An 11,569-nucleotide genomic window follows, 5' to 3' on the forward strand; every position below is an offset into this window, starting at 1 on the left:
GCAGCAAGTCCCATTCACTTTTCAGCAAGCTTAAAATGCTTGAAGTTGCAGAGACATCCTTACAGAGACATGCCCATTTGATGTGGAACTCAGTACACTATAGCTAAATGTAGCGGCATGTTGGCAATTGACAAGACTTTCACAGAGCAGCAGACATGCACCAGGAAATTCAATTAACATATCAAATCCACTGATTTGCCCTTGAAAAGGGCAACACTCAAGCTGTGGTAGGCTATTCCTTACACCTTCACGTTCTCTTGCTGAACATGGAACTCATGTGCAAGAAGTAGCCTATGCTTTCTTGGGCAGCGCACTTGCACAATTCACTTTTGAGATGTCAGCATGATTTTTTTAGATGCGTCCCACGCATCTCTATAAGAGGCTTTGGTGTCCGTCCGTCCGTCCGTCCGCCCTCCCGTGATGGGTTTCTGAATTGTGATTCCCTCTTGTGATTCCCTCTTGTGTCCACAAGGTGGCAGTCGCTCAGTTTTGGCCTGGAGCTCATGCGTGCTGCAAACCAAAAGCTCTTTGCCAGTGAGAAAAACATGGCGGCACTTCCTGTTGATTTTCACATGAAAGTTTTGCTTAATTTAAAGTCCCTAAGCGACTATAAATGTTGTGGCTTCCATATATTGATGTAAAAGTGCCCCACAAAGTAATGAAGCACAACAAAGTTACTCCACATTACCATTTGACCACTCGTTTTTCTATGCTAACAGGGTAGCCAATGTAGCATTGTAAATGATCCAGGGAGAAAGGGGGAAATGTTGTGATTTCAGTCCGCCTGAGGCAACGATTTTCGTGGGGAAGATGACCTGCATCTCGGTGGCATTGAACCACGCCCCCGTGCCTTATTTGGCTCGCTCAGCACGTGCGTCCTCAGTCCAATCGCAATGCTTTATTTTCACATCGCAAAATAACTCTTAATCCGATCTATTGAAATCGCATTTATTAAATCGGACTTAAAAACATCATGTACACGTAGCCAATGTCTCATTGATTAGTTTATGGAACTTACGGTTTGTCTGTTACGGTCCACGAAGACAATATCCACGTGAAAACGCAAACGCCACTCTGTTTTCTTCCCAAAGCGGCATTTAAAAGTATTCCATGAAATCCAACATCAACGTCACTTCAAATAGGTGACAGCATCATGCACACACATGAAATAACACTTCAGTGAGGGGGGGACATCACTGCTCTCATATTAAAGTGAAAAGAGAATTTCACATTTTAGTTTATTTAATGTAGGCCTATGCAAAATTGCAAATAGCCTATTCATTGAAATGTTTCATTGTAATTCATTGTAATGTTTGCCTGTTTTTTATGTTTGTAATTATTTATTTTTTTTAAATAAAAAATCGTGATTAAAAAAAAAAATAGCCTAACAAAAATAGAGATTTTATGTTAAAAAAAAATGTGATATGGGATGGACCGATGGCCCCCCTAAGCTAAATTCGCCTTAGGTCCCCACATTGCTAAATGTAGTGTAAGGGATTATTTTGAAAAGACAGTAACATGTAATCAGCAATGCATTACAGTTTTTCAGTAAATTGCCCAACACTGTTGAAATCCTATGGCACTTTTTCAAATCCAGGCTTATACAGTACATGGTAGGCTTATTGATAAATTGCCTTGACAGGTTATGAGGAGGCCAAGGGGGCGTTTGGGCAAAAAAGGTTCAGAACGGGCATAGACGGACGCATCTGTTGTCCGCCTGTCGGACTTGTTATATAAAGCACAGCATTGTTCTTTTTTGTTGCTCAGTGTCATCAGCAGAAACGTGCATCTGTGTTTTGCTGTTCTCCACAGAGGGGGATGGAGACACTCAACTATAAGATCAACGCATACCTAGAATCATGGATGGGACCAAGAGGTGAGTACCGATCTGACCAGAAGTAATGAAGAGCTGGGGCCAAACAAATAAGCTGGTTCAGGAGTAAACCAGGTTTAGTTAAAGCGATGGTTCGGAGTAGAATCAGATCACCCTAATGCCATTTGAACCGTGACACCCATCCACCTTTACACCCGAAGTGTTTTCTGCCGCAGGCTTACATCAACAGATTTGCCGTGTTATTCGATGTTTATTCCGGATAGCTTGACTCAAGCGCATATGGATCCTGGGCACCGTCTCCAAACTTTCCCCACAAAAATAACATGTCATGACACCAAACTTCTACAGTATAACAAATGTGGTTTGTACTCACAAAAAGATGAATTTGAAACTTTGTACATAGTCCAGGAGTTTATTAGTAACAACACACGAGACGATTAGCTTTTCTGCTGCTAAACATCCGTCGACGTCACTTCCTCCAGCTGGGACTGTCCACTTATTGTAAAGTTTGTGTTTTAGTCCACAGCCAGGATATATGCACGAGTGTGGCATCGTCTTCTATTTATTAAACGTGGTAAAATTTAAATCCGAAGTGGTTAATTTCTAGTTGTAGCGCAAGCTGTCTTTTTGAGTTTTCCGCCTTCCGGACTCACGTGTATTTGTTTCCATCAACAAAGTCCCAGCTGGAGGAAGTGACGTCGACGGATGTTTAGCAGCAGAAAAGCTAATCGTCTCGTGTGTTGTTACTAATAAACTCCTGGACTATGTACAAAGTTTCAAATTCATCTTTTTGTGAGTACAAACCACATTTGTTATACTGTAGAAGTTTGGTGTCATGACATGTTATTTTTGTGGGGAAAGTTTGGAGACGGTGCCCAGTATCCATATGCGCTTGAGTCAAGCTATCCGGAATAAACATCGAATAACACGGCAACTCTGTTGATGTAAGCCTGCGGCAGAAAACACTTCGGGTGTAAAGGTGGATGGGTGTCACGGTTCAAATGGCATTAGGGTGATTCTACTCCGAACCATCGCTTTAAGAGGTAAATCATCTAATAGAAGAGCCTGGAGTCCTCATTTCCTTAGAAGAGCCTGGAAAAGCCTGGAGTCCAGGCTCTACTATTACATGACTTTAGATTAACTTAACCTGGTTTACTCCTGAACCAGCTTGTTAGTATATCCCTCTTCACTGTAGACTGTAAATATTAATATGATGATTTATTTGGACAGCATGATGATGGATTTGGTCTATGGTAATGGTTCTCAGCGGAGGCTTTACAGCACTAGAGATGCGTTGAGAAGGATACAGCTGAAAGCGGGCGGACTGGTGCTTAGTTGCCATGGGGGACATTAGCCTACTTTGTTTTTTAATACTAGACTAGACTGGATTGAAGACTCTAAAGATCTGACTGCTCTTCTGAATAGGGTTTTACGCACCCAAAGTGGAGCGCTCTTCCTCTTAAAAGCTGACCATGTGAAGACTCCTTGGCTTTGAATAGGCATGTTACCGTACAGGCGAGATCTGATCTAGTCCTTTTCGTCCACGAAATTGCATACAAACGTTTGTATTACCTAAATATCTGTTGAAATTGACAGTGGAACTTGAAGAGGAAAAGACGTTTGTTTGGGCTGTGTCAGTAGGTGAATAGCTTAATCTCACCTGAAATCCCAGAACTGTTTAAAAAAAAAATCGTGATGCAATTTCATATGGCATGTTTCCTTACATCTAGATCTATTGATTAGGGCAGGCTTGGCACAGAGCCTGTTGGGTAATCCAATGCGGCTTGCGGTGGTGGGCTCTAGTAATTTAAATATCTGCCAATACTCTCACGGTCAGTGAATGTGTTATAGTGCAGAAACAGAGTAGCATAGTGTTTTTTGTTTATTTTTGTTACATTCAGAAAACCAGTCAACCAAAACCAATGTTTGACATTTTCCATTTCCCTGTCAGTTCTGATACACTTGACAACACTGCTTTGCTGCAGTATACAGTATCCTCAATCTTTTCAAGCCGACATGCACAACAGACCAAACAAACAGACAAACAAACAAACAAACAAACAAGCATGGCAATCGAGCCTAAGCACTGCTCTCTTTGGGTCACCTCTTCCTCTGACAGTGGTAGAAGTTATTATGACACGTTCTTACGTCCTGTATATATACAGGTAGCAGGATGTCTATTTCAAGGTCAAGGTGAACTTTATTATCTCCCAGGGGGAAACTCAAATGGTCAAGGTCACACATCTCCTCAGACATATTGAAAATGGTGGACACACCACTTAAAATAAATAAGTAATAAAATGGATGCTGTACAATAAGCTAACAATAAGAGATAAAACAAAACAGAAGATAAAACCGTGCCACATAAAATAAATAAAATGCATAAAAGGACATACGTGCAGGCATGTGAACTGCAGTGCTACAGTTGCAGTCACTTGCATAGAAATACCATGATCGTATGGCTTGTCGTGCAGTGCTCATTCTGGTTTTGTTGATTATTGGTTACAATAAAATGTAATTAATAATAAAATACTCATTTTCAATTAATCATCTCAAAACGATAGCCATTCTAGACCGTCTAAGTGTAAAATATTATTAATGGCTATAGTCTTAAGATGCTTGCTGGGGTTGTTACTTGTAACTCCTCTCAAAGCACGGCGAGACGCAGGATTTCTTTTAACGGGTTTTATTTCTTGCAGGCAATCTTGTAAGGCCTCCCAAAACCGTGAAAACTAAAAACATACACAATACACAGTGTTAGAATGGCGGCAGCTAAAACGCTACGCAAACCAGACTGTAAAGAATGAATAAACAAAATGACAACAAAACAAACCTCGTTGGCTGCGTGCCTAAACTGAGAGAAAGTAAAGTCCTTGGTGACTTAGGTCCTTGTCCTTGACAGTTGTGAAGTTGAGTTAAACGTCCTTATTGACAACTTTAACGAGAGCGCTGATCTTCGTGGCTACTTCTTGAAGTGGTAATGTCTTTTCTGCCGTTTAGCTGGCAACGTTAGGGGTATTACGTCACACGCACGCAGATTGAGGTTATCAAAATAAAAGTTTGCTCTTAAAATACAGGTAAGTATTACACAAACAAAGAAATAAAAATCATTATAGACATATTAAAACCTTTGCATGAAAAACACTTATAAAATAGTGCTTGCAACCGTTACACTCCCACCAAATCACACCATACTTAAATGTGGGATTTCTGAATTTCTCAACAAAACTGTTGCAAGTCAAAAGTGAACCTTGAACCATGAACTGTAAAATGTACGTATTCTACTCTGCCTCAAGTAGTGTGATTACCTTGTGTATGGGCCTTAGTGTCATGTGTTGTGTTGCAAACTAATAGTGATCTTTCTCACCCTTCCATCTGATGATGGGAAGACTTCGTAGACTCTGGCTAGCTTCCACTCACTTCAGGGGGCTTCATCATCTTGTAGGAGCACGATGTCGTCCACCATCAGATTTCTTCTTTTCTCTCTTTGTTGTAAACTTGCCGGTGTAGGTGAATGGAGGAGCTGTTTCCATTCGATCTGAAGGTAAGTGACTAATTTCTTTATTCTTCTTTCTATCTTCTGTATTTCCTTTTTCTTTCAGGTCCTTCATCTCAACAGAGAATTCTTCTTCTTGAACTGGTTTGACAATGGTAAGTTGTGCTTCTTTTCTTTCTTTCACGCCTTTGTGTACTTGGATCGGTCTCTTCAGTCTGGCGACTGCTTGGCGGTTCAACGATGTCCTGTCTTCCTTTGCCCTTGGATTCAACACTTTAGCCTTGCGAAGTTCAGGATCATCATCTTTCTCTTCTCCCACCATGCTTTCTCTGTGCGCTAGTTCTTGCTGGCATTGCTTGCTGCTCTTCAGCTGCTCTGCAGTCATCCCTCGAGAGTCCTCGGCCACTCTTTGAGATCCGTTTTCTTTCATGGACAGGCGCTTGAGGTCATCTTGAGAAATGGGATCATCTTCTCTGGCTCTTTCTGGTAAGTTTGACTGATGGATCTTGATGGTGTCTGACGGAGGGATTTCTTTGATCTTGCATCTGTTCGTGTGATGAACTTCAGCCTTCAGGTCGACAGGAGAATCGGTGTCTTGTGAGACTCGCATGGTGACTATGCGGTGACTGATGCTGACGGGGTCTTCAAATTCCACACAGGTCTTGCCATGGCCTACGATACTCCACCCCAGGTCAGTACGTTGCGCGAAGGGCTGGTTGGCTTCACCAGTCACGACTTCTCTTGGGAGTAAGGCTTGTGAGCAGTTGTAGCCAATGAGAAGGCCGACTTCACAGCTCTGCAGAGGTACGATGTGTTCTCTCAGGTGCTCTAGGTGGGACCAAGCCTCAGCAGTTTGTTTGGTGGGGATGTGGGCTCTGTTGGCGGGAATGAAGTTGCGTGTGTAGGATGGCGGTAAGGCTATGCTTTTGTTCGACCTAAAGCCTCGGACCTGCAGGTTCTTCACTCTTTCAGACTGCATTACTGTGGTGGAAGTCAGAGTTGAGAGCTTTAACTTGACTTGGTCTTTCTCTGTGTCTAGAGCAGCTGCAACTTCACTGTGTACGAATGTTGTGTCACTCTGTGAGTCCAGCAGGGCGTAAACGAGCACCTCTTCTGTTGGATGAGTCGCAGATGAGAGCCAGACAGGAACTATTGCAGCTGTTTGCACACCAGGTTCATGTTGGATAACTCTGTGTGAAGTAGAGGCTGTGATGGTTTCTTCATCCTGTTCAGCTTGACTGTCTTGACTTTGTTGGACTTGTGTCTTTCGCTCTCCTCTGTCTCTTTCTTCATGCAGGCATGTAGGGTGACGCTTCTTGCAAGTGTTACAGACACTCCTATTGCTGCAAGTGTTAGAGTAATGGCCTACTTCAAGACAACCGAAACACAGCTTCTCGCTTTGGATGAACTTGACTCTGTCTGCGACTTCTTCCTCCAAGAGCTTCCAGCATACATGTAAGGTGTGGCCGGTTTTCTTGCAGAACAGACATGTTTTGGCAGCCTGCTCATTGGAACTTGTGGTTAGAGTCTTTGCTTCAACGTTAAGCTGCTTCTGCTTGTTGCTTGCTGGTTGGTTTGCCCTTTCAGCTTCATCTTGCTTAAGCGAATGCAGGGATGTGACTGGGTTGCAGGCGATCTTTGCTTCTCTTGAGAGGAACTTGACGAACTGACTGAAGCTTGGGAACTTGCCATTCTCTTCTTCCATGTCCATGACTTTCCGGTTCCATCTAGCGGTTAGCCAGTCAGGTAACTTTGCGAGAAGCTTCCTGTTTTCATTGCAGTCGTTCAGGATCTCTAGTGCCTTGACATGTAGCATGGCAGCTTCACAACTGCGAAGAAAGTCGGCAAAGTCTCTGAGCTCAGTGTTGTCTTTGTCTCCAATCCTGGGCCATGCGTGAAGCTTATCTCGGTATGCTTTAGCGATGGTGAATGGGCTTCCATACCTCTCCTCCAACAGCTCCCATGCAGCAGCATATGCTGACTCGGTTCCAAGAAGGAAGTAGCCATCGAGTGCATTCCTGGCTTGTCCACTCACATACCTGCGGAGGTAGTATATTTTCTCCCTTTCTCTGATGTTTTTCTGGTCGATCAACGTTTCAAATGACAACTTCCAGTCGCTGTACCTTAACGGATCGCCCGAGAATATTGCTGGTTCTGGAACAGGTATACGAGTTGCACTCATTGCATCAGACAGCATTTTGATGAGCTCTAGTGTGCTTGGATTAGCTGACGTCGCTGTTGGTTGCGAGGCTTGAGGTGCAGATGCCTGAGGACCTCTCACAGGAAGCGATGGCTGACGAACTGAAGCTTGAGGTGTAGACGCCTGAGGACCTCTCACAGGAAGCGATGGCTGACGAACTGCTACCAGGACATCTTGTGACTCTTCATGGATATTTAGCCCTTGTTTGTACACTTCACATTTTGCTCGCGCAGCATTGAACTCTTTGACTGTTTCTAGATTTAGAATTTTTTGTCGCTTTTCTTCCAGCTTGGCTTTGATTTCAGCTGCCTCTTCCTCTCTTTTGATCCTCCACTGAATTTCTTCCTGTTCCTTCTGTTGGCGTCGCTTCATGTCTTCTATCTCTTGAGCTGCTATCTTCCTGTTAGCTTCTGCCTCCAGATGCTGCAATTCCAACTGTTCTCTTTGTTGTTCTTCCAACACTTCCAGAACGGCTTGGCTTGCGGCAGCCTCTGCGACAGCTTCTTGGTGCTTCAAGGAAGATGCATGTGAGCGCTCTGAGGGACCCTTCAGAAAGGAAGTGACAGAGTCCAATTCACTTAGAGTGGAGTTCCAAAGAGAGCCAGCTTCCGGCCAATCTGGCTCATCTTCATGTGGGCGCTTCCCGTCTAGGTAAGCCGTGACCTTGGCAACGATGAAATCTGAAACTTGTGTGCAGATGTCTACTCTTCGACGCGTGTCTTGGTCTGGAGTTGAGACTCTGCGCAGGTCTTCATAGACACGGTGAACATCTCCTGAAAGGCCCTTGACATCATGAAGGATATCTTGCAGTAGACACTCTGAAAACGCTTCTGTTGTCTCTGATAGTGCCTTCTTGGAGAGTTTTACATTTGTTCGCCATTTGTTGTAAGTGTAATTGAATCTTTGTTGGAGTGTTTTAATTTTCTCCTCTTGCATAGCTTTTCCCTTCTCTGTCAGGGTACGGGTACGCTCGCTGTGTCTCTGCGGCTGTTCTTCTTCTGCTGGCTGGGATTCTGCTGGCCTTGCATCATCCATTGGAAGACGTTCAGGGACTTCACTTCCATCACCAGCTTGCCCTACCTGAAGTGTTAACTCACTAAACTCTGCCATAGCTAGCCTGTAGTAAATGTAAACTGAATTGTCAACTTAAATACTTAGTGTAAATAAAGAATGTATACGCACTGTATGCTGTACTATGTTAATGTAAATAAAGTGTATGTAAATGTAAACACCTACTCTGATGTGTCTTGCGCGTCGTTAAGCTGAAATAAAATATGTATGCTGAAATACTTCAATAATTAAAAATGCTCTGCACTCTTCTTCTGACTACTAATGCACTAAAATGGCTCAAAATTCATAAATAAACCCAAATATAGCATTAAATTAAAAATCAGAAGGCAAATAAGCGTCAATGTTAATTACCAAAAATACCCTTTAAAATGGCAGGTGAGGTCTTCCGTATGAAATACTTTCAAAACTTAAAACAAAAGCATAAACAGAAATATGTACATATTTACCCTTAACTTCAATCATGAGCTTCAGTAAGCTTAACCTTAAATGCAGACTCAAATGTAAACAAGACAGGAATAGCATCATTGCAACACAACACACCATGAAATCAGCATCACTTAGCTTAAACCCTTGAAAAGAATCCTTGAAAAGACGTTTCTTGCATGTGCCCTTTAAGTCCACTCTTGTTAGTGTTCTTCTTGGTGGCTTCGCCTTGAAACAGTCTCTGATTCAGTTCGTGGCTTTCCTTTCGACAGTCTATTCGAGAGTTCGTGTGTGCGTTTCACTTATCTGCGTGTCCCCGAACGCTGCAGTGTTCCATGCCCACGAGCTGGGCGCGTGATCGATGAGCTTGAGAACAACGGCTGCGATGAACACTGGTGACTGGACACGAGCAGGCTGCGTGGTCTTGCTTCGCGCCAGTCTTGGGAAAGCTTCACCTCCGACGCCGATGAACAGTCCCGAGTTTTCACTGTAACTCCTCTCAAAGCACGGCGAGACGCAGGTTTTCTTTTAACGGGTTTTATTTCTTGCAGGCAATCTTGTAAGGCCTCCCAAAACCGTGAAAACTAAAAACACACAATACACAGTGTTAGAATGGCGGCAGCTAAAACGCTACGCAAACCAGACTGTAAAGAATGAATAAACAAAATGACAACAAAACAAACCTCGTTGGCTGCGTGCCTAAACTGAGAGAAAGTAAAGTCCTTGGTGACTTAGGTCCTTGTCCTTGACAGTTGTGAAGTTGAGTTAAACGTCCTTATTGACAACTTTAACGAGAGCGCTGATCTTCGTGGCTACTTCTTGAAGTGGTAATGTCTTTTCTGCCGTTTAGCTGGCAAGCAACGTTAGGGGTATTACGTCACACGCACGCAGATTGAGGTTATCAAAATAAAAGTTTGCTCTTAAAATACAGGTAAGTATTACACAAACAAAGAAATAAAAATCATTATAGACATATTAAAACCTTTGCATGAAAAACACTTATAAAATAGTGCTTGCAACCGTTACATTACTAGTATTGTTATTCTTCTTGAGTGTTGGAAGAGGAGGTTCCACCACCCCCACCCCCACACACACACTCCACCTCCACCCCTCCACCTCCACCGCTCCCTCCGCGTGTGTGTGTGTGTGTGTGGGGGGGTTTCCCCGTCCTGTCCTGCCCTCCCTCTCTGCTGGTCCTCCAGCCACATTGTCACTGTGTTTGCTGCAGGACATAAACAGCTCTAGATAATGCCCCCCCACCCCCCTCATTACGGCAAGATGCACTACTAGTGGAGTTCAAAGCAAAAGATAAACTTAACAAAAGAAAAAATAAATTGGACACAGTGGTGGGCAACAATAATAAAAGTATGTGTTTTCGAGTGCTGTGTAGCTGCACTGCAACAGACATAAAACGGCAGCTCTACCAGCAACACTAGAGTCTAGATCAGTGTTTCCCAACCTTTTTTGTCTCGCGTACCCCCTAAACCTCTTTGTTGTGCTATGAGTACCCCCTAATTCATGTTCTACATCGCTTTCTCTGTCCTGATGTCACTGCTCCATACATTTGTTATTATAAGAACATCTTTCCAAGTACCCCCTGCAGTGTGCTCGTGTACCCCTAGTGGTACACGTACCCCTGGTTGGGAAACACTGGTCTAGATCATCTGTTCCTGTTCACTGCAGTGGGCTATGCAGTTATGCAGGTATTAGAGACAGAGAGAGAGAGAGAGAGAGAGAGAGAGGGAGAGAGAGAGAGGTGTGTCTCTCACAATCTCTCCCTCCCACACACAGAGAGAGAGGATGTGTGTGTGAGAGAGAGATGGTGAGTAAGAGAGAGCTGCATAGACTGAGTTTCTCGTCTTCTAATTTCCCTCCCCTCTCCTCTGCCCCCTGTACCATCCTCTCCTCTCCTCTCCTCTCCTCTCCTCTCCTCTCCTCTCCTCTCCTCTCCTGCTTCTGCCCCCTGTACCCTTGTCCCCTCTCCTCCTCCTTCTCTGCCCACTCTCTTCTCCTCTCCCTCTCCCTCTCCCTCTCCTCTCCTGTTCTCCCCTCTCCTCCTCCTCCTCGCCTCTGCCAACTGTCCTCTACCCTTCTCTCCTCCTCCTCCTCCTCCTCCTCCTCCCCTGTACCCTTCTCTCCCTCCAGACTCCAGAGTGCGAGGATGGCTCCTGCTGGACCACTATCCTCCTACGTTGGCCCTGACTCTCCTGTACCTGCTGGTCGTGTGGATGGGGCCGCGCTACATGAAGAGCAGGCCGCCGGTGAACTGCCGAGGTCTCCTGGTGATCTATAACCTGGGCCTCACGCTCCTCTCCCTCTACATGTGCTACGAGGTGAGTGGTTTATTATTACCTGGGCCAGGTGAGTGGGCTATAAGCTGGGCCAGGTGAGTGGGCTATAAGATGGGCCAGGTGAGTGGTCTATAAGCTGGGCCAGGTGAGTGCTTTATTACCTGGGCCTCACGCTCCTCTCCTTCTACATGTGCTACGAGGTGAGTGGTTTATTACCTGGGCCTCACGCTCCTCTCCCTCTACATGTGCTACGA

At 44.4% G+C, this 11,569-nt stretch overlaps 1 protein-coding gene across 1 annotated transcript in view; it reads left to right on the plus strand.

Annotated features, from left to right (window-relative positions):
- The window catches only part of elovl5 (ELOVL fatty acid elongase 5), a 34,914-nt gene that overhangs the window by 1,070 nt on the left and 22,275 nt on the right, over positions 1–11,569 (plus strand). The window contains exons 2-3 of the mRNA XM_063191709.1: positions 1,813–1,876; positions 11,170–11,357. Of these exons, the coding sequence (XP_063047779.1) occupies positions 1,819–1,876; positions 11,170–11,357 (246 nt within the window). The 5' untranslated portion in view covers positions 1,813–1,818. The remainder of the gene's footprint in view (positions 1–1,812; positions 1,877–11,169; positions 11,358–11,569) is intronic.

The sequence above is a fragment of the Engraulis encrasicolus genome, chromosome 24, assembly GCF_034702125.1.
Source record: "Engraulis encrasicolus isolate BLACKSEA-1 chromosome 24, IST_EnEncr_1.0, whole genome shotgun sequence".
Classification (NCBI taxonomy): Eukaryota; Metazoa; Chordata; class Actinopteri; order Clupeiformes; family Engraulidae; genus Engraulis; species Engraulis encrasicolus.